This window comes from Nannospalax galili, unplaced genomic scaffold, assembly GCF_000622305.1.
Source record: "Nannospalax galili isolate Female #2095 unplaced genomic scaffold, S.galili_v1.0 scaffold128, whole genome shotgun sequence".
NCBI lineage: Eukaryota > Metazoa > Chordata > Mammalia > Rodentia > Spalacidae > Nannospalax > Nannospalax galili.
The window spans coordinates 831442-855003 of NW_008360322.1; the positions used below are offsets into that span (position 1 = coordinate 831442).

The 23562-nt window shown below is 38.7% G+C and overlaps 1 protein-coding gene across 1 annotated transcript; it reads right to left on the reverse strand.

Annotated features, from left to right (window-relative positions):
* Window positions 1-989: 989 nt before the first annotated feature.
* Window positions 990-14835, reverse strand: CUNH5orf46 (chromosome unknown C5orf46 homolog). Its single transcript, XM_008825283.2, has 4 exons — window positions 14766-14835; window positions 10347-10512; window positions 5373-5430; window positions 990-1234 (listed from the first exon to the last, which is right to left on the reverse strand). Exons 1-3 carry the CDS (start codon window positions 14833-14835, stop codon window positions 5382-5384), a joined length of 285 nt encoding a protein of 94 aa, XP_008823505.1. The 3' UTR covers window positions 990-1234; window positions 5373-5381.
* Window positions 14836-23562: the final 8727 nt, after the last annotated feature.

The following is a 23562-nucleotide window of genomic DNA, read 5'->3' on the forward strand; positions in this document are numbered from 1 at the left end:
CTGAGGATATAATGTAGCTCAGTTGTAGAGCACTTGGCTTAGCGTGTGCAAGGGTTCATGTTCAATACATAGTACTGCAAGCAAACAAACTAAAAGCAAACAAACCCCAAACAGATATTTTTGGACCACAACTGGTACAGAAAGACAGTCTTGTGTCACATACTGAATTTGATAAATATCTAACATAACTTGATTAAAGATGGGCTATTTGAAATGGGCATAATTTTCTAAAATGCAAATTATGGATTGCCTTGATTAATTGTAGAATGAAATATGCATTTTTCAATTTTCACTAAGTTCAATTGTCACTCCTGATTTATTCATCTGTATTATTGAAGGTTCTTTGTATTGTATGCAAAACTATTGTGTCTAAGTAAAAACAGGAAGTAGAGAAAGATGTATTGAAAATACAGTGTCTTTGCATTGGGAGTCAAAGTGCTTGGGAAGGGCAGGATCCGAGACCACTCTTGAGAATTCAATAGCAGAAGCACAGAACTAGTATTCTACACTCTAGTGCTGCCTTAACTGCTGTCTTGCTCTTGTTTCCGTCTTGTCTTCTTGGACATATTATGTAATTCAGGAAGCAGCCATGGCTGCTGAAGACTCACATCCATACAGTTAGGTGGTAGCAGGAAAGGGCTGTATTAAGCTTTCAAGGACTCTTCCCTGCCCAACACTCTGGTATTCTATGGGAATACTAATGACCATAGAAGTGTAACAGACATTTTAATAAGAACATGAAGAAGATCAGTTTTTAGTTACTGACACAGGAAATTCGGCTCAGTAATTTTGAAAGGAGGACTTTTAAAAGCAAAGTGTAAAACTTTGAAACTTCATATATTTTTAGAAATTAAGGTTTTATTTTTCATATAATTTGTATATATAAATATTGACATTGTTTATATATATATAATATATATTCAACATGTTTCTCTTATTTTTTGCCTTATTACAAAACTAAACATGCCAGGAAAAATTGCCAGTGCCAACAAAAATCTCTGTGAACTCAGGTTTGGAACTCTAAAGATGGCACTTCTTTTTTTCTGACTTCGCAGAAACAGAAATGCAAAGTTAAGGATCTCAAAATGAGTGATGTTTGGTGAAGGCCGGGGGCTGATTCCAAAGACTTTGCTGGGAGCTGCATTGAGGTCCCTGTCCCAGATGACATATGAAGCAGATCTGGAAGAGCAGGATCCGGCTGCACTGCCATCTCCAGCTGCCAGGTGGGTGTGCCCTTCAAAACACAGACACAAGGAAATAATGCCATCCAGAACGAATTAAAGACTTTAAAAAAACAGCGACGAACTTTCCACCTTTTCTTCAAAATGTTTTTAATGCTTCCTCATTTTAAAGCATGACAGAATTTATAATTAAATGATCCATCATATAAATTTGAGGAAATAGTTAAGCAATGATAACAGAAACAAAAAATTCAAGGTACACAAGCTAAGGCTCAGCAAGGGTGAGGATGGAATGCACTCAGAACCAGCTGAAGGATGAACAGAGATACCACTTTCACTATGACCACCTAGAAACATGAGTGGTGGAAAGGAAACAGCAGTCACATACATCTTACGATCAGAGGAGAGGAGCTGACCCGAGGGGAACAATTATTTTCTCATCAGACTTTACGGAAGGACATATTGAGTGATAATGTGCCCAACTTTAATTTTGGTCATCATTTACATCAGAATTTTCTGACATAGTATATCTAAGTATAAGATTTTGTATGTCCAAGGTAGGCATTTTCTTAATCCAATTAATATGTATGGAAACTGAAAATACATAGAGGGCATCTCCATCTATCACTTCTTTTGAAGACCTTAGTTATCTCATGAGGTTTATCTTATTTTTTTGCAGGAAAGGCAGCTTATAGGTAAAGAAGTCAAAGACTTAAGATGCAAAAAGATACAACTTGAATCAGTGTGGCTTCAAGTAACGCAAAACAATCATGTTGAAGCTAGAAGTTTATTTGAAACTGCCTACTGGAAACCACATCAGTGTGAGGAATCCAAGATTGAAAGGGTCTCCAATTAATCAGGTTTCAGTTACTAGAAGATTACTATGTGTGTGTGACTGTGGGACTACTTTCTGTTCATCCTCTAAGATTGTCTGTAGAGTTCTGCACAGTTCACCTTCTTTGTAAAGCTTTTATCATGTCTATCCCTCCTCCAAGAGCTCCTTCTTGCTGCCTTTTCCCAAGGCATTCCCCAGGCCCTTTCATATGTAACTGTCACTTCCCTCCACAGTTACAGGGTACATGGTGCTTAAGGTATGATAGCCTAGAACATGAGCTTCCCGATGACTGGATACTGTTATTCATTTTGGTAGTATTGGCAAAATTTGACAAGTAGTTAATATAGATTAAATACTCATTAAAGGAATGTGTAAAAACATAGATAATTATTGCTTTGGGAAACATGAGACATCTACCATTATCTAATCTCCTTATCACCTTTAATTATATCTTTTTAAAGTTATATTTATTTATGTGTGTTTCTTTCTCTCTCTCTCTCTCTCTCTCTCTCTCTCTCTCTCTCTCTTTCTCTGTATATGTACACTTGCCTACAGGTGTCCTGTGAGACCAGGGGTATAGGACCCTTGAACCTACAGATGGTTATAAGCTGCTCCCTAAGTGAATGTTGAGAACTGAACTCCAGTCTTCTGGAAGAGCATCAAGTGATCTTAATTGTTTGGCCATCTCTCCATCTCCATTTAACTAGATATCATAATTTAAGAAATATAACTGTGGCCAAATTTCTGTAGCTTGAGAAACAGGCATTGCAGTGAATCATTTAATTCTGAAGAGATGACTTTGTTTTGATTAGCTAAGACAATTACCACAGAATTGTAACTTTAGTAACCCAGCATAAAACTGGGAAAATGAACAGCAGACCCCAATCTTGTCTAAAGGAACGTTGGCATCTCATTGCTGCAGGTTGAGGAAGAGCTGACCTTCCTAAAACAAGGGACTCTAGATAGGCTGACTAGACTTAGTGGAAGAACTAGCACTGGGACATGGCTAGGGGCACTGACAACACAGTGGACAGCAACAGGGATGACAGAGTATATGGGCTCCGGGGGGTTGGGGGGTAGCTATGGGAGGGTGCCATTTGGGATGCAGGTATAAGGATGAATAAGATTGTTTGGGATGTTCTGTATAAACTACACACACACACACACACACACACACAAATCAGTAACTTAAAAAATGGGTTATATTTGAGGAAGAAGCATTAAAAAAAAAAAGAAATGCAACTTTAAGTACACATCACCGCCAGTTCAGGAGTTACTTCTCATCAAAACTCTTTTAGAGGCTTTCTTCTCTCAAGTCCAATCTTTTTACTTTTCCACACTGAACTATTCCTCAGCGTTCATTATGGCATCTAAATTTCATCCAGGCAGCTATTCAAAACTTTAAAAAATGTGTAGCCCAAATGAAATTCTGATATTGAGATTTTTTACCATTATGTGCCTCACATTTCTCAAATTCAAAGGGAGAGAAAGGAGACTGAGGGAGGTAGAGCAACCTGTCCATGTCCATACAACCATGGAGCGGCCAAGCTACAGGTTGAACATGGACCTCCATGTCAACTCCTTTTTACTCCTCCCTATTGACTTGCCTACTGTGTTGCCTGGTACACTGAATTCTAGGTTGGTATTGCAAGGATTTAGGTTGTGGCATCAAAGATAACAGTAGCCTGTATGGTGACTGGATGGCTCAATGTTAGGACACCTGCAAGGTTCTTCCCTGAACAGATGGAGATGGAAACAGGAAGAAGCGAGTAAATGTTTTTGAAGCTTATCTGGCTTTAGGTGAGAGTCAGGATTATGTGGGTTGCATACAGTTTCATTCCAATGCCTAAGCCTTGTTTCCATCCTTAGAAACTGATGGGAAAGGGGAGGCTATGTTCTGGGGCAATATACTAGTGGCTTTCTGAGCATGTACTAGCCACACCCAAATTATGAAATGAAACCATGATTGAAAAAGGAACTTTCCCAGGCTAGATAAAAACAGAGTTGAGAAAGGCTATGCTTTCTGGAGATGCACACAAGGCTAATCAACTAATCAAGAGAAGAGTGTTTTATTTCACTATGTATCATAGTTCAATCATCACCTCAGCTGCTACCTGCAATGCTATTCTCTGCTCTCTAGCAGTAATATATGGCTTAGAGATAGAGCACGCATTCTGGAATCAGAAGTTGAGTTCTAGTACCTTTCCCTATTAATGTGGCCACATTAATAATTCCTAAGCCTTCATTTCCTTGTTTGTGAAACAAGATAATAGTACTTATTTTTCAAAGAGACTACAAATTAAATTAAGAGTTATATATTGAGCACTTAATGCTTGAGATGGAACAAATACTCATCTCAAGTAAATTATTGATATATTACTTTTCTTTCTCTAACAAGTTTGTTTGTATATTTCAATATACATTCTTATGAGAGAACTGAGTATGAAAAATTAAGTATTTCTGAATATTTAAACCACGTGGCTTGCAGACAAACATGGTGTGCACGACACCGAAATTGCGAGTTTTATCTCTTTGGATTAAGTTTAATAAATTCCACCACTCTGCTCATAACAGACTGTGTGATTAATATATGCATTGCACTCTTATTGCACAAAACAAACTAGAGTTTGGGCAAAATGTTCCCTGAAGACCCAGGTGTGAAAGACTTGGTTCCTAGCTTAGAGCTATTGGACAGTGGTAGGAAGCTTTAATGGGCAGGCCCAGTGGGAGGTCTTTAACCTTTATGCTGTGACTGCAAAGATGATTAAGGGACTGAAATTTGTTCTTTTTCTTTCTCTTCCCGACTGTGAACTTAGGGGTTTACAGGCTTCTGCTATGTTGTACTGCCTCAGTATTGGCTCAAAGGAACAAAATTAATGCATTGGAGATTAACCTTGCAAAAGTGGGAGCCAAAATAAATGATTTCTTTTTATAAACTGATTATCTCAGTGATTGGTTAAAGAGACAAAAAGCTAACAGCAAATTCCTAGGAGAACTACGTAGGGAGCAGTCTTTTTGTTGTTGTTGTTTTGTTTGTTTTGTTTTGAGAAGGATTTCCCTGTAGCCCAAGCTGACCTGGGACTTGCTACGTAGACCACACCGGCCTCCATCTCACAGGGATCCACCTGCTTCTGCCTCTGGCATGCTGGTATTAAAGGCCTGCACCACCAACCACTCTTTTAACCTCCAGTGCTTACCTATTTTTTGCCATACTTTGCTTCCTCCCTTAAGAGATTCTCATTAAGTTTTCAAATAAGGTTATAAAAGTATGTCCATTTCAAAGTAACTAAAAAATACAGTAAGAACATTTTTTGACAAATATATTATTTTCCCTATAAGTTAAAAATTAAAATCACCTTAGGATGCTATTTTGAAGATGGATCTTTTGGGTTATCATCAAGTTCCATAAAACTTCTGTAAAAGAGAAAGGAGAAAACAAAGGTTAAGTATTTAGGCTTACAGGACTTAGAATGACCACATCACTAAAGTGTTCAGCTTTCTCCCTTCCTTCCTTCCTTCCTTCCTTCCTTCCTTCCTTCCTTCCTTCCTTCCTTCCTACATCAATCCCTTTGCTATCAGCTTTCCTTATCTATATTCATCAGGTGCTTAGGAAATTCAATGCCATTTTTTTTTCTTTTTCCTTGTTTTCTTTCTTTTTCTCTCTCTCCCTCTCTCCCCCTTTCTCTTTTTCTCTTTCTTTCTCGCTCCCTTTCTCCCTTTTTTCTTTCTTAAAAATGTACTCACTATGTTTCCCAGACTGACTTCACACTTGTGAGCCTCTTGCCTCAACCTCTGAAGTGGTTGGGATTACAGGCCTACGCTATTGTACCCAGAACTAAGCTTTCCCATGATTGAGCCATGATTTTCTTTTCCAGATTTTCCTATATAAAAATGAAATAAGACCCAATATTTCTATAGTAGTTTGTAGGTGACAAACTATTTATGCATGATTATCTCTGAACTTAAGTAACAACCTGTTAAGGGTCCTTTCATAAACAAATCCCAGAAAGGCCTCTATATTCATTACATTTATATGGTAATATAGCTCTAGCACTGAAACAGGAGCCTGCTACATAATATGAATTCATACGTATTTGTTGAGAGAATTTTTTTTGTGAAAAAACTTCAACAGCAAGATCAAACTATATTTCCATATCAAATAGCTGATAGATAGAGAAGTTTAAAACTTAGATTTCCAGAGTGGTTGCTAAGTACCAGAAACCCTATTCACTATTGCTCATGGATTTATTAACAGGGTATATTCCGGGGAGATAAAGATGATGAAAATAAGGTTTTTGAAAAGACTAGTCTAATGGTGACAACAAATACAAGTAATTTAAGACAATGAAAATAGATAATGTTATAAACACTCATACAAAGCATTATAAAATTCTAAAATGTAGAAAACTGAATTTTTTTCATTGTAGGAGTCTGTGAATTCTCCAGAACTTGCTTTTGAATAGGGTTTTAGAAAGTGATGAGGCTTGATGTATAAGAGTAGACTTGTAGTTTGGGGACCAGATACTTTTGGTAGAACAAGAAAAATCCTGCACGAAAAAAGATCATATAAAGATGACATGAGACTGGGGCATCAGGTGTCTAGTGGGGCAGGGTGACTGAGGTAGCTGGAAATGCATTGGCACCGGAGCCTGATCTTCACTATCAGTGCAAGGCATGTGCTCTTCTGTGTAAACAGTGAAAATTCTTGAAAGCATTTCAGGAATGGTGGTGAGATAATCAAAACTCATTTTTCTTTTACTAAATATTTTGTCTTAATTTTCATTACTTATATGTGCATGTGTCTTAGTGTGGGTATGTCAAATCCCCCCTGGAGCTGGAGTTATGGGTGCCTGATATGGGTGCTAGGACCCAAACTTGGGCTCTCTGCAAGAGCAGCGTATGCTCTTAAGCATGGAGTCATCTGTCCAGTCAAAAAAATTCTGCTTTTGATAAAATTATCTGGTAGTAAATAGAGTCTTGAGAGCAGTGAAGAGTGACAGCAAAATTAATTAGAAATCTAATAAAATAAACTTGTGAAACAGAGTTTAAACTCATGAAAGAGAGTTTAAACTCATGAAAGGGTTCAATTTGGTCAGTTCTTCAGTCGAGTGAAAGAAAAGGAATAGCTGAAAGAAAATTCAGATAGAATTCAGCAACAGACTGAAGGTGGTGATGAATAGGAAGGGTCCACAGGTCTGAGTTCTGGAGTCTGGGGGAATGGGGATATGACAGGAAAGACAAAGTTGGTACATAAGATACATTTGCATATACACACTGAATTTGAGGTGTTGGTGGAAAAACTAGAGTTTTGTAGTATAAAGCTTTTTGTTTTGCCTGGATTTCAGAAAAAAAAATAGAGCTATGAGGTTAAAACTTGTCAGATTTATATAGTATTCCTGATGTGCATGCTGCAGTGTGGAAAAGAAATCAGGCACATTTGGAAGCTTGGGGGTCGATCGAACGTGGCAGTGATGCTCCTGCCTCTGCTTCCTGAAGCAGAGGCAGGAGCATCACTGCCACGTTTGAGGTCAACCAAGGCTACATGATGAGACATTGTTTCAAAACAAAGAACAAACAAACAAAAAAAGACAACAAAAACCCAAATAAATATATGTACATGTGCATATACATATGCACGTGTATGCATGTGTGTTTGTGTATTTGTGAGAGTGTATGTGTGTGTGCATGTATGTGTGTGTGTGTGTGTGTTTCAGAATGTTGGTGAGTTTAATGCAGCCTTCGTTGTTCCATTCAATCCTGAAGGCAAGTGGAGGGAACAAACTGGTTTATTCAGTGTCCCCAAAGTGTATATTTATTATGTGCCTAGAACCCTACTTTTGTATAAAATAAATTGGAATGAACAAAACAAATTTCTCAAACTGATGATTCCCCACCAGCCTTTTCATTCTTTGTTTTGAGTCAAATCTCATTCTGTTCTTCAAGGCCCAGATTACAGTTTACATTTGGCATGGACATATCTCTAAATTGCACTGGCCACATTGGCCATGCTGAAAACAGCCTTTCAATTCAGAAGGAATTTATCTTGCTAGATATTTTTAGTTGTTATTGCGTTAGTTCATGTTATTTTACTATAAAGACTGAGCATTTGTTAAGAAGGAATTTACGGTCTACATCTTCACAGTTCCTGCCCCAGCTTTGCACATATTACATGTTACCTGCGATTTTGAAAGCCTTGTTACATGTTACATGTCTCATCTTCCTTACATCTGTGGTCTTCCTTTGCAGACAGACTTGGCAGTATATCTCATATCTTGACTCTACCCTCATCTAGATTTCTTCTTTTGAGACAGTACTGTTGTGCCTTTGAACAAAGACCCTTTAGGTTTCCCAAGTCAAGTTGAGATCAATTGGCTTTAGTTAGGTAAGTTTACTTTCCTTAATTCATCAAATGAATAATTATTTTCTGAATGTCTGACATCATGGACCTGAAGATATTGTAGTTGGCTAGATAGATCGATGTGGTTTCTTTCTTATTTTTTCATTTAGTGACATGATAAAGAGTAAATAATTTCAGGTGGTTATTAGCAATAATGTACCACGGCACAGTCAAGTGATAGAGAACAACCAGATGGGAAGAGGAGAGGGAATCAGAGACCCAGAGAACAGATTTACAAGGAGGCACTTGAAATGAGCTACAGTACCAAGCAGTGGCCATGAGATTAGGGAAAAAATAGGTCAGATAGAAGGGAGAGCAAGGGCAGCTTGCCTGGCCAGGTGGTAAGTCACAGTAGCAGAAAGCAGGCATTTACTCAGAACAGGAAAAGGGTGGAAGTGAGGTGACAGTTCTGAGATAATCCACAGCAAATCCTCAATGGATCAGATGGGAAACTTTCAGGGAAAGTACAGACATAGTCACCATTTCACAGCAGGGAAGGAGCCAAGGAAATATTATTCCACCCCCTGGCTTTGCCATGTTTTCTATGTGACATTACTCACCGGAGCCTAACTTATATATTGCATACAATGAATCAGTTACACTTATTTTGTTATTGCTTTCCTTCTTGCTTCTATTGTCAATCACGGGCAGCAAGAGTTGCAAAAGTATCCACAAAAGGAAATGAAGCAATAAAAGAGAATCATCTCTTAGTTTTAACAATTTGCAGAGAAAGCTCATGCAGAATCCTGTACAACCAAATGGATTGATGTAAGAAGATCAAAGATTGCAAGAAGACCCCAAACTACTTCTATGTAGAACTGCTTCTCATTTTTTATTATACCTTTGAGAAGATATAAATTCTTTCCCTAGAAAAAAATGAGAATTCATAGTTACATAAATTATGAATAAAGGGACTGGATAGATGGCTCAGCAGTTAAAAGCACTGGCTGTTCTTGCAGAGGACCCAGATTCAGTTCCCCACACCTACATGGCAGCTAACAATCATCTATAAAACCAGTTTCAGAGGATCCAACACCCTCTTCTGGCCTCCATGGGCATTGCATGCATATGATGCACTTAGAACATACAGGCAAAATACTAATACAAATTGAAAATAAAGTAAAAAAAAAACCCAAATGTTAAAACTGAATACAATTTAAAGCCTCTATAGAACTTTAAGGCCTAGTTACATAGGTGAGCATCTGATTAGGTGAGTCTTTCATAGCAGAATTACCTATGTGGAAAGCCTGTTAAAAAATGAACTCAGCCTTGCCTTTGGGCACAGACAATATGTAATGTAGAAACCTGAATTAAAACAAAATTCTCCCATGTATCCTGAAGCAAGTGGGGAATAAATAAACTCAAACTCTGCTCAGGCATCTCTGTGCAAGAGACTTGGAAAGCAGAGGCTTGGAGAGGAGCAGAAAGAAAGTACCCATGAGCAACATGAGGATAAGAAGTGAAAATTATGAGCTAGTGGCTGAAGTCATGGGCCTTGGGAGCTGGCACAGGGGCTGGAAGCAGGCTAACATAGCAGACTCTGTGCTGGCTCATCTTTCATCAAGGCCCACACACTCATATTCAGAGTTCTCCAAATTGCATCTAAGCAGAGATCATCAGCAACTTCTGCAAACCCTTGAGCTACTCAAGCTAGAAACTAAACACGAGGCATACATCTTTCATCGGGTCCTATGCCCTTTCTCCTCCCTATATGGCCCTAAAACATATGGCAGCTCTTGATGGGAGAGCTATCACCAAAGAATTCAGCATAATTCATTCAGAGGCAAGATGTATCTTAACACAGGGCAACACTTTTTCAGTGAAATATAGTGAATGCAATTTGTGCCAAAAATGACTTTTCTCTCATTTGCGTGTAAAGCGATTATTATTCACAGTGAAGCTGGCAAAAAGCAAGGTTTGTCTGGGTGCTTACGATCCCCTGGCCATGGTGCCCAGAATGAAGTCCACCGCTTTCTCAATGATCTCTGAGCCCAGGAGGCTCAGGAATTTGGGGAACTCTGTTTCTGGTTTTTTGCCGGGTTCATCTGGCTTGTTTTCTGATTTCTCATCCGTGTTTTCACTGTCGCTTGGTTTGTCATCTGAAAACAAAAAGAAAAACAGAACAGATTCCAGAAGCCGGTCTTAGAAACAAGAGAGGGAGTCTGTTTCTCAGGTAAAAGCCAAAGTACTCCTTGGTGACCGCCTGGTACCCACTCACTAGTTAGATAATCCGGTAGGGTTAGATTCGCTGAGCATTTAGTGTTTTCCTTGGTGATGTCTTCACATAATCATCTCATTTATTACTTAAACTAAACAGGTGGTAAATATAGATACTTAGGTAGACACTGGCTACATTTGTGACCTAGAAAACTGAAGCTCACAGAAGTTCCTTTCTTTTTTAAATATTTTACTTATTGTTTTTATTTTATGTGTATGAGTGTATTGCCTGCATGTACGTGCATGCACCCGTGTCGTGCAATGCTGTGGAGGTCAATAGAGGGCTTTGGATTCCTCTGGAACTGGAGCTGAGGACGGTTTGTAGCTGCCATGTGGGTGCTGGGACTCAAGCCTGGGTCCTCTGCAGGATCAGTCAGTGCTCTTAACCGCTGAGCCATCTCTCCAGACCCAGAAGTTCCTTTAGTATAGTTGAGATAGCTAATGCCAGGGTCAGACTGGAGACACAGAGTGGCTAGATTTGTCATGTCATACACAGAACATTGGTGTTTTCATGTGATGCCCATGCCAATGGTAATATAAACAATGAAGATGAAATCTTGATGCGTAGCTTTGATCCAGTGTATATCTCTAAGGTAATTCATATGCAGTTTCACATTTTACTTTCACAACTCTGTGAGGTAAGAAAATTACTATGCCAACTTAAAGATGAAGAAATGAAATAGACAGAGGTTTTAAAGCTGTTTCAAAGAGACTGAATCAGTGATAGAAATATAATCCTACCTGTTGTTTGTCTGATATTAAAATACAAATTTTTAAGTATTCTGTAATAAACTGTATAGCCTTTGTAGAAAAGTTTTATAACTTGCACTTTTATCTGAATGAAAACAGTGAAATAATGATATATAAATTCTGCCACTTGTATGGCACCTGTTAGTTTTATAAATAATAATTTAATAAATGCTGTGCAATTTTACCCCTGGAAAATCTTGTGGGATATGAAATTTTCAGCTCTTTGGACTGAGGAGTTGAGATGAGGGACTTCCAGAAGGCCATGCAAAATGCAGTAGTAGACGGCCTGCTGGCGGTAGGACTCCTACACCTGGTCCCCTACCAGTCACTGCCTGGACTGAGGGCATAGGATCCTGAAGGCCAAGCCAGATACACTCAGGACCCTTGTGATGAAAAGGACCAAAAAAGTGGCAGCAAATACAGTATGCCACCTTCCTTCTGAACCCTGGTGACAGATGCAGGATTTTTTTCCTTTAATCTTACCACCAAATAAATGGCCTGGCCAGAAGTTATACATAACGTACTGGATACCTAGTTGAATTTCAGTTAAAACAACAAGCTGTTTTTAGTATAAAAAAGATCCATAAGGCTAGGCATGGTGATACACACCTTTAATTTCAGCACTATGGAGGTAGAGGCAGGCAGATCTCTATGAATTTGAGCCCAGCCCCATCTACATAATGAGTTTCAAGCCAGCCAGGGTGGCATAGTGAGACCGTCTCAAAATAAAATAAAATTCCATGCAACATTTAGAATGGACTTATAATGAAAATCAGTCATTGTTTACATGAAATTCCAGTTTATTTTGGTGTATTAGTTTTAATTCATTAATTGAGATACCTGTAATTGCTTGTAAAATGAATTTTTGAAAGACTCTTCATTGATGTTGTCCATTTTGCTTGAAAATTAGCCTGCTCCTGCCCTAAAAGCATATAAAACTTAAGATTTTAATTAAGCTCTTTTATGATAAAATGATTAAAAATAGATGAAACAGAGAATGCCTTATATTTTTCTGTGAACCCCACTACAAGTTTTGACTCATAGAGTCCCAATTTCTATATATTATACCCTATAACTTCAGATGAAGGTCATCTATGGGGTTGCCAAATGAGCTAAAAAACCTGGGATCCATATTGTAGTTTAAATTAGAAAATTACTGGTAAAAAATTATTGGCATTAAATTTTGTAAACATTTACTATTTACTATGTCACAAGCAAAAACCAGGTAGGACCTCAGTATGGAGTTTATCAAATCTTTATCCACTCAGTTGTTGAGACATACATTTAGAAAGGTTTTTTAATAGCATATATGCAGAACTTTTTCCCTTAAAAATTAAGGTAAAAGTGGTCAAATATAGACATGACCCTTATATACAACTTTGGGAGCAAAATACCCAGAACGGATTTGTTTTCATTGTGAGAAGGAGAAGCAACAGACTCCTTTTGTGAGGTGCTGGTTATATACCTGGGCTAGTAAATTGTCATAGATGATTCTCAACTAGCTCAGTGATGGTGTTACAGAGGAGAACAGGGGAAATTAAGCAGATCACCTAAAACCACTCAGGTGAAAGTGGCTGAGCTAGTGCATGAAACTAAACTTCTAACGTCACAAAGCCTGTTATTCATATTATGTCACATTAAGTCCACAGAATCGTTCCCCAAAGATTTCTATCAAGTGTGAAACAGTTATTCCAAATTCTCTGAATGAATGAAGGCTCCGTCATCCCATATTTCCTTGGATAACAATTTATTGACTTTTAATATAATACAAAACACTATTTTTTCAATACTTGAGTAATCTCTGAGGGGAGTACAGGAAGTTTGGAATAAACCTCAGTCTTTGGGTCACATGTATACTCAGAGATATTGGAATCTGACATGCCACATGGTTTACTGTCCTACAGTCTGAGCTTTCCTTTTGTTTTCAACAAAACAACAGCTGTGTAATTTTGCAGACAATGTTTAACTACTATGTTAGTTTCTTCACTATGGTATTGTTAGGACTGTATTTTTTTCTATCTCTCATGTATGTCATATAAATATCTATATAACTATACACTTATGTAGTACATATACCACCTATCCCAGAACCAGACCCAGGATAAGTAAATTATTTGTACTATTATTATTGTCATTATTAATAATAGCAACATAGTGATATGTCACTCATTTTATTCCTCTAGTATGTTAAAAGATCATGAGATTTTAATAAATTATTAGAATATTTAGAAATTTCATATCAATTCCCATAGTTAAATATTTTCTCTTTTTGAATATGAGTAGTCTTTATTCACATTAATTATTCAGTTGAAGTTCTTATTTAAATGATATTATAAAATTGTAAACAAATAAAGTATTACCATTTGTACAACTTTTTATGTTACAGAAAATGATTATAAAAGCATGCTTATTTGTCTGGTAAAGTCAATATGTGAATCCTCAACAGGTGTTGGAAAAAGACTTAAAACAATGAACTGATTTAACCAGTTTCAGAGTTTTATAAGAGAGAACTCAGAATTGTCTTGAGGATACAAATCTTATCTCTTATGTCTCTGTGCTGATTACTTTAGGAGCACAGTGGACACACAGACATCCCTGTGTCCCCCTCTGGAGCAATTCTTTTTCAGTGTTTGCCTGTGTGTCACACTGATGAAGTTGTGAGGGCCCTGGGCTGTGAGTTCTGCCTAGTTACATGCAAAGGGGCCTGTTGCTAACTAGTTAAACATTGTGCTTTCTGTATCATTCTGAATAGAGACAAGTCAAGGCCTCACAGTCCTCCGTACACAAAACAATCAATTGATTAATGAGAAAGCTGCATGCTGCTTTGAAGTCCTCTATGTGCTTGGGTGGGATACAAATGATGTTTAGTTGCAATGGGGAGACTCTGGGGACTTAGATTTCACAACCAGAGCCACTTCCACTTTTATCTATGCTCAAAGAACTTTCCCTTTGAAAGCGCGGTTTATTAACCTGCATCAATCAAGGAAAATGAGAAAACTCTGTTTCCTTAATAGAATTATTATGAGAATTGATTAATATTGTAATACACACACATATATATATTTGTCAGCATGGAACATTATTAGTTATAATCATCACAATACCCCACACTTCTCAGTAAATTTATATGTATCACTATATCATATGAGACTATAAAAAAAGAACTCATTCTGAACTTTATACATTTACTGCAAACTGGGGGTTTAACCAAAACACACCATAATAAAACTGCTTTCTGTGTTAGAAGATGTACTTCCAACTTCCCAGTCCACTGTTCTGTGATGCTGAAAGGTCCCTCCCCCTCTTAAGTTATGAATCAGTGCCAGCTTTCATGCATCACTGCTAACTATGGCACAGTTTCTGGGCTGTGATCAGAAACACTTACCTGCATAGCAAGTCAGGATTAGGGCAAGCACTCCCAGGACAACTGCCAGCCGTAGAATGGAGACAGCCATTGTAGTCGTGGGTATTGATGCAGATTAATTGCTCAGATGCACCTGCAGCTTTGCTTCATATATAGGACGCTTACAGGTGACATCATCTGCTATGGAATTTAGGTTGTTGCACAAGATATCTGTACAGCTTGCCCTGGGATCTCTGCTAATGATCTCTGACCTATCTTTCAAAACCAAAGGTTTTCTTTCTTTTATAAAAAAAACATGTATTTTGGTGTTTTTCAAATGAAATTGTGTTATTGTTTCTCTCCCCTCTTCTCCACCCGCCTGTCTCCCTTGTCCCTCCCCCCTGGAACTTCTATCAAATTTCCTGTCATATGTGACCTTTTGCCCCCACTACCACTTCCTCGGTACCTCTTGTTCACTCGCCCACCTAGTTCCGTAGACTATAATCCACTCTTACAAGTCCTTATTTACATACATACAAATATTTAAACTTAGGATCAGTTTATGAGAGAAAAACATGCATTTTTATGTCTTTCTGAGGATAGGTCACTTCACTTAATATAATAATGTTGAGTTCCATTTATGTTCCTGAAGAGTTCATAATTTCCTTTTCTTAAAAGATGAGTAAAATTGCAGTGTTTTCATATGCCACATTTTCATTATCCCTTCTACTGTTGATGGATATCCATTTCCTAGATATTTTGAATAATGTAGCAATAAACAGGAATGTCCAAGTATCTTTGTGGCAAGATACAGAACTTTTGGGTGTATGTCCAAGAGTGATACACCTGGTTCTTACAGCAGCTCTATTTTTACTTGTTGGAGGAACCTCATGCTGATTTCCATGCACAGTGGCTGCACTAGTTCATACTCCCCTCAGCACTGGACACGGATTTCTCTTTGCTGGTAGTTCCCCTTGCTATGCAGAAAAATTTTAACTTCATGTAGTTTTAGGGCTGTTTCCTGCACTATTGGAATTTTGTTCAGAAAATTCTTGCCTATTCCTATGACTTCAAGTGTATTTTGTATGTATTCCTCAGTCACTTTCAGGTTTTAAATTAAGGCTTTTGATCCATTTTGAATTGACTTTTTGTGCAGAATAAGAGATGTTTTAGGTTCATTATTTTGCAGGTGCCTATTCTGTTTTGCCACATAATTATTGAACAGACTGTACAGATACAATGTAATTTCCAGCACAGAACTAGAAAAAACAGCTAAAACACATATGGAAACATGAAAAACCAAAGCAAACCAAAACAGAAAAAACATTGCTGGAGATTTCATAATATCTAACCTCAAATTATAAGACAGAGTGATAGTGACAAAGTCAGCCTGGTACTAGCACAAAGCAGACAAGGAGACCGATGGCAGAGGACCCAGAGACAAACCCACACTGCTATAGCCACTTCATTTTTGATAAATTTGCTAGGAATGTACACTGGGAAAAAAACAAAAGGATTTTCAAATAGAGAAATGAAAATTCTCTTAGTTTACCTAATGTGTGTCTGTAGGTAGCACTGGAGCCCATCTTCAGGGGGAAGTTTCAACACAAGTATAGATAAACAGATGCAAGGTATAATTACCCTTCACTGTGGGACAACAAGCAGTAAATCAGATTGACCAAGTGTCCCACATACCTCCCTATGCACTGGCTTCTCTCTCCAAGCTTGGGCCTGACTTCCCAGTTATATGTGGGTTTCCATGCTGTGCCCTTTGTGGCCCTTTCTTCTTCTCATGCTGTTTCTCTTGCTGGGTTATCTTTCCTGACATCTTCCCTTGGAGCACTCCCATTTGCTCCTCAGACTTAGGTCTAAATGCCTATATTGTTTGAAATCTTCATGGTATCCATTTCTAACTCCCTCCAGCAGGACCTTTATTAACTGGCTTAGAACCCTTAATTCCATTGCCCAAGAACTAAGAACTTTAGTAGCTCTCTCTTCCAACCTGAGAATCTACGAATCTATCTATCTATCTATCTATCTATCTATCTATCTATCTATCTATCTATGTATCTATGTATGTATGTATCTATCATCTATCTATCTATCATCTATTATCATCTATCTATCATCCTATCTATCATCTATCTATCTATCTATCTATCTATCTATAATCTATCTATCTGTCATCTATCTATCTTCTATCATTCTATCATCTATCTATCTATCTATCTATCTATCTATCTATCTATCTAAAAAAATATCTATCATCTATATTCTGTCTATCATCTATCATCTATCTATCTATCTATCATCATTATCTATCTACCTATCTATCTATATATCTGTCATCTATCTATCTAAGAAAGCTTAAAATCTACTCTTAGCAAACAGTGTAGTCAAAACATTGTTATAAACCATATGGACCATGTTTTGAAATAGATTAATTTATTCCATTTGCATAACTGATGCTTTGTGTGTTTTGACCAACAACTCTAATGCTCCCTCCACCCTCTAGCAACTGTTTCATTCTATTATTCTTAGAGTTTAAGTGTTTTGGGTTTTACACGTAAGAAAAATCATTTAGTTAGTGTCTTTATGGGTTTGACTTATTTTACTTGACATAATGATCTCCAGGTTGATTTATGTTACTATAATTATGAACTTGCTTCCTTTTAAAGAACAAATAGTATTTCATCACATACAAACCACTCTTCCTTTACCCATCCATCTACTAATGGGCACACTGGTTGATTCTCAGTCAGTGGCTCTATTACGAGCAGAGGGCCTTTCTTCTTCTGAATCCTCGGGATCCTGGTGGTGCATTGTTCTAAGGTTTGTCTTCCCTTCCTCTGGGGCTTTTCTGTTTTTTTCAGGCAGAAATAAATGATGATTTGATGTGCCAGATAGATGCCCACTTAAATGTCACTACAAATAGGCTTAGGCTTCTTGAGAATAAGACTGTATTTTATGAGTGAATGCATGTTGTCCAAAGCATATATCATCAAAAGCAAAAAGAAAAGAACAAGAAAGAAATCAAAATAAAGAAAGAAGAAGCAAAAGCAGCTTGAAGATTAAGCTCAAGTCCTTTCTTAGTTCAATTTCCCTCCTCCTCTGAAACAGCATGTTCCTGTACCTCTTAATAAAGTCTGCTGTTCTATCTTTCAAAAGGAAAAGAAAAAGTGGTTAACTCATTGAACTAATTTGCATTTGTGGGATGGGTAATTGATCTGAAAACCTGCTGTGTATCCCAGGTGCAAAAAGCACATCTTATTTTGGACTTAAGCAGTCAAAGAAATTAAACTTGCCTTGAGTGTGGATGGAAATTCTATGTGAATAAAGTCATCACATTCAAATAACTAAGATAAATATTTATAGGTATCAAATAGGAAAGGTAACTAACTGATGCTTGGAAGCAAGAAGGGCGTCTGGTGTTTCAGAACCAGGATAAGCGCCTAGACGACTTTACTAGGTAGTATCCTTAGCAATGTTATCTGCTGGAAGTAGTTGGGCAGCTTTGCTGGTACCTTTCAAGACCTCTCCATCCATTCTTTTCAAAGACCTGAGCTTAATTCTCCTGGACTAAAAGTTGTTTTGCCTGCTTCCCAAGAGATCAGCTAGATGGAGCATATAAACTCTGAATGAACTGTTTTTATTGATTGGTTATCAAGAAAATGACATTCTACTGAGCATCCAATTCCTAGCACAGTGTCTCTGTATAAAAGATACTTAACCAATATGTTTCAAAGAAATGGGAGCTGGAGCGATGGCTCAGTGGTTACGAGCACTGATTGATCTTGCAGAGGACCTGAGTTCAATTCCCAGAACCCACATGGCAGCTAACAACTGTGCATAATTCCAGTTCCAGGGGATCTGACACCCTCTCTAACTTCTGTGGGCATTTCAGGGTGCACTTACATGTATGCAGGGACTACATTCATATAAACAATACAAAATAAAAATAATAGAAATAAAATATTTAAAGAGGAAATGAATTAATGAATATATTCAAGAATGGAAGGCTGGATGCCTCAGTAAGCTCTGTCAGCCAGTGTCTGAGTGATGGATTTACCCAAGCTAGAAAAGAAAGCAGAAGAGCTTCCAGAACATTCTCTAACTTGGTAAGGAGGCACACAAATGAAAGTCATCAGGGATGCTCTCTGGTTTTGTTTCCTATGGGCAACTGACTACTTCTTAAGTTCCCTGTGCCTTGGGTTCAATGTCTCTAAGATAAGAATAATTCTATTTCTTGGGGAAGTTTGTGTATTCAGAGAAAATATGTGCAAACAGGTAGTACAAGGTTTTACACATGCTAAGCGGAAGTAAATGATAGACTTATTCCTCACCCTTTCTTTTCCTTTACTCCCCCTCCCTCAACCTCCCACACTTCCTTCCTCTTCATTCTTCTTTCATTTTCTTCTCTCCCTCCCTTCCTTCCCTTCCCTTCCCTTCCCCTTCCACCTTCCCCCTTCCCCTTCCCCTTCCCGTTCTTGTTCCCCTTCCACCTTCCACCTTCCCCTTCCCATTCCCCTTCCTGTTCCCCTTCCACCTTCCACCTTCCCCTTCCCTTCCCCTTCCAGTTCCCCTTCCACCTTCCCTTCCCTTCCTTTCCCTTTCCTTCCTTTCCTTTCTTTTCCTTCCCTTCCCTTCCCTTCCACCTTCCCTTTCCTTCCCTTCCCCTTCCCCTTCCCTTTCCCTTCCCGTTCCCCTTCCACCTCCCACCTTCCCTTCCCTTCTCTTCCCTTCCCTTCCCTTCCACCTTCCACCTTCCCCTTCCCCTTCTTGTTCCCCTTCCACCTTCCACCTTCCCTTTCCCCTTCCCATTCCCCTCCTCTTCCCCTTCCCTTCCCCTTCCCATTCCCCTTCCACCTTCCCTTCCCTTCCTTTCATTTCTTTTCCTTCCCTTCCCTTCCCTTCCCTTCCCCTCCACCTTCCCTTTCCTTCCCTTCCCCTTCCACCTTCCACCTTCCCTTCCCTTCCCTTCCGTTCCCTTCCCCTTCCCCTTCCCCTCCCCTTCCACCTTCCCTTCCCTTCCCTTCCCCTCCCCTTCCACCTTCCCTTCCCTTCCCCTGCAGGAAGTAAAAAAGGTAAATGCTAAATTCTTTGTGAGCACATCAGACATGTCAGAGATTTTATGGAAGTAAAGAGGAAAAATAATAGCAGACTTGAAGTCTGAAAAGCCACTTCCTGTCTGCAGCAGTGCTGTGAGTGCGGTGGCAGGGAACAGTGGCAGGACAGTTGCTGGTGCTGCCCACTGGGCTCCATCCTCAGGAGCTTGCAGCTCGCACAGGTGCCTGACAGAAGCCTAGCAGGGGGGTGCTGCTGCTACTGAGGGATGCAGTTGTCACTTTGAAGCTTGGATATGCTGACCTCCCTTCCCTTCCCTTCCCTTCCCCTTCCCTTCCCTTCCCCTTCCACCTTCCACATTCCCTTTCCTTTCCTTCTCTCCCCTTCCCTTCCTTTCTTTTCCTTCCCTTCCCTTCTACTTCATCCCATCCCATCTCATTCCATCCCTTCTCATTCACTTTGATTGCTCTAGACAAGGAAGTGACCCAACTATGCAAAAAAGCATTAGAATTGATACTACAATTATTAATAAGCAAAAGACCCTGTTTACATACTAAACTAGATACAACATACAAAAAACAGAGGCAACAATTATTAACCTCATTTTATATAATGAAATTCAAGTTTAGAGAGATTAGGTAGTTCTCCCAGGGTTACAAACCCTGTGTGAGCCAAATCAGAGGACTGGGCGCAAGGACAGGTAACTCCAAAGAATCTTCTCTTGACTATGACATTCTATTGCACTGGTATGCAGTGAACTGTTCTGACAGAACACCTCGACCAAGCTAAGAGCACTGCAGTCATCAGCCTGTTTGTCCACTGATTCATTTCCATTTGCTGTACGCTTTGCATTGAATTCTTCAGTTCCTATTGGCCTCTGAAGAAGGGCTGCTCTCCACTCTTTACACAAGCACAGATTGATATATTAGATGTGCAGCATTAATAGTGCTTAATGGTTTCCAGAAAGTGAACTGGATGGAGATAGAGATTCAGGAACAAATAGATGGCAGCTAATTATACTTGAAGTTCATATAAACAATGGGAAGTATATCACAAATATTTCGTAGAACACAGTTATATTGCAATTATTGTGGGGGAGCTAAAATTTGTTTTATCCTTTTTGGGCTAAAATTTAAATTCAACAGGACAATCTTACACTTTGTTTCATCTGTGAAACCTAGTAACTATGCCTGGCCATGCCCACATTACCGTTTTCTTCCATAAAAATTTATATCACTAAGTGACATAAGGGACCAAAGTTTATCAAATGCATGATGAAAGAATAGCATGTAAAAATAAAAGAGAAAGACTAGTGGGTGAGGCCTTCAAACAACACATAGTCCTAGCTCCTTTTTAATATGAGAACTGGAATATGCTTTTTCTCTCTATGTTCCTTAAAGAAATCATGCCTGGAACATGTGTGTCTCTATATTCCCCATAAAGAAATCACAAGACCCTCTTTCATTCCAGGTCCGTCCCAGTTTAAGTTTCAGAGAAGCTCTGGAAGGGATGCTTGCAGTTAAGTCAGTACTCCAGTCCCCTCTGTAACTGTAACACCTTTCAGTGTGCAGCTTGTAACTTAGCCAATTCTCTGGCCACAGATTCCTTTCAGTACAATGTTAATTTATTGAGCATATAATTTTATTGTTTGCCATATATTCTGCTCAACACAGGGAAAATGTGTACCAGGAATTCTGCTCTAGGTTAAGGAGACAAACATGTAATCAAATAGTAACAATCAAAATCTGAGAAATACTAATGGAGTTGTGGGCAGATTCCTACAGGACACTATCAGGGAGTGGTTTTACTTGGGGATAGAGGGTCATTTGGATGTTGAAAGGTAATAATGTAACTGTTGGCTATGCAAGCAAGGTGTACATGAGATACTTCATGTAGGAGGGATGAGGCGTGTGAATGCAGAGATGCCTTCCAGGACAAGTAGAGCCTATTTCCAGGAATGAACTCTCAAATTTTTTGAGTTTTCACATAAGAAATGAAAATTAAAACATGCTTGTTGAATCCTAAGGTTTGTTTTAATGAATGTACGTGTTAAGAGTGAAGGAAGACAGAGAGGGAGGGAAGGAGAGAAGGAGGGACTGAGGAAGAGGGCAGGAAACACTGTTTCCATGTAAGGAGTAAATTTGATCCCCAAGCTTTAAAACTCAAGCAGTTTGTGTGTGCCCTATTTCGTAATCAGAGTTTCAGATGAGGACATTCTCATGCACTCCATTACAACTTAGAAATGCTAATTTTCTTCAGTTCTTTATCACCAAGAAATCAGTTTTCTCATAAAGTCCTATGATTTCTCCTTTCAAGTGTCCTTAAATTTTATTTTCTTCTCTTCATCTCTGAAGTGTGTGTCCACACTGGTGGACTAGTCATCTAGTGCACTATGAGAGCAATCTAAGTTCTCTGCTGTGTCGCTGGCCCCGCCCCATCTGTCTTCCACATTGTTGCCTTTATTTTTCTTTCTAAAACATAATTTTGTTTATGTCACCTGTCAGGAGTTATCGAATAACTTCTGTGACTCCCTACTATATATAGATAAGACCTCTCATGTTTCATGCACAGAAATTATTGTGATGTCTCAGAATTACTGTAGAACAATTCTTAGAGCAAAGGTCAGATTGCCTCGCCAGAGCTAGAATTGCCTGGCATGCGCTGGAATGCATACATTGGTTGTTTACAACAGGTACACATACTGGGCGAGTGTCTGTACCATAGTTGCTAAATCACTTAATGTCCTCTGAGTTCCTGAGTTTTTATTTGGTAAGTAGCTTCTGCCCTATAAACTTCATGTCTCCATCTCCAGCATGAACATAGCATGTCAGCCTCATAATTTTTATGGATATTCATGAGATTATGCTATGAAGACCTTGGCAAATGTGTTTCTAACAGCTATTATAACCCCCCCACCACTCTCTAATGATGCACTATGACCTTCCATCATTTTCTATCCCTGTCATTTCCTCTATTCCCTTCTCAGAAGCACCACCTCCTTCCATGACTTTACTTGTTTATAATTCTGCACGTTCTCTTGGAATAGGCAACTCCCATCAATTCATTGTTTAAATATTGCATCCTTCAGATAGAAATTGTGATCATATCACACTCTAATCCATGACAAATTAATCACTTCTGTCAGATCACTCTACACACACCTTCATGATAGTATGCATTATATTGAATCATAAGTTATTGCTTATGTGTCTGCCACATCAATTAAACTCTAGGCTCCTCAAGAACGAGCCATGACTTACTTGTCATTGAATATTCTTTCCTTATAGCCATGCCTGGCAAGTGTAGAGTGTTGAATAAATGCAGTAAGTGTCTGGTGGATGATTTTTAAATGTGTGAATAACAGTTGAGGCCAGAGCTGGTTCCAGAGCCCAGTGGAATGAGATCCAAGGCTTCAACAAAGGATCAGTTATAAACAAATAAGGTAGTTAAGAGTCCACTGGCTTTTGTTTTTCTAGTACTTGAAATATGACTGAAGGTGGGGGCAACATTCCAGAAGAGGTACTTTGTCATGCCTCACTTTGGCAGATGAGATAAAACTGGAGGAAGATGTGTGTGTGCGTGTGTGTGTGTGTGTGTGTGTGTGTGTGTGAGAGAGAGAGAGAGAGAGAGAGAGAGACAGAGACAGAAAGAGACAGAGAGAGACAGAATGTATATAGACCTCTCTCTTTCTCTGTCTCTCCTCTCTCTCTCTCTCTCTCTTTCCCCATCCATCTTATCTATCTACCTACCTATTTGGAATTGAACCAAGAACCTC

Bases quoted from the DNA above. Each gene is read 5' to 3' on its own strand.
- CUNH5orf46 (XM_008825283.2), bottom strand. From the start codon at position 14,835: ATGGCTGTCTCCATTCTACGGCTGGCAGTTGTCCTGGGAGTGCTTGCC. The intron at 10,513-14,765 runs GTAAGTGTTTCT...TTTTGTTTTCAG, and splicing joins AATCCTGACTTGCTATGCAG to ATGACAAACCAAGCGACAGT. The intron at 5,431-10,346 runs GTAAGCACCCAG...TCTCTTTTACAG, and splicing joins GGCACCATGGCCAGGGGATC to AAGTTTTATGGAACTTGATG.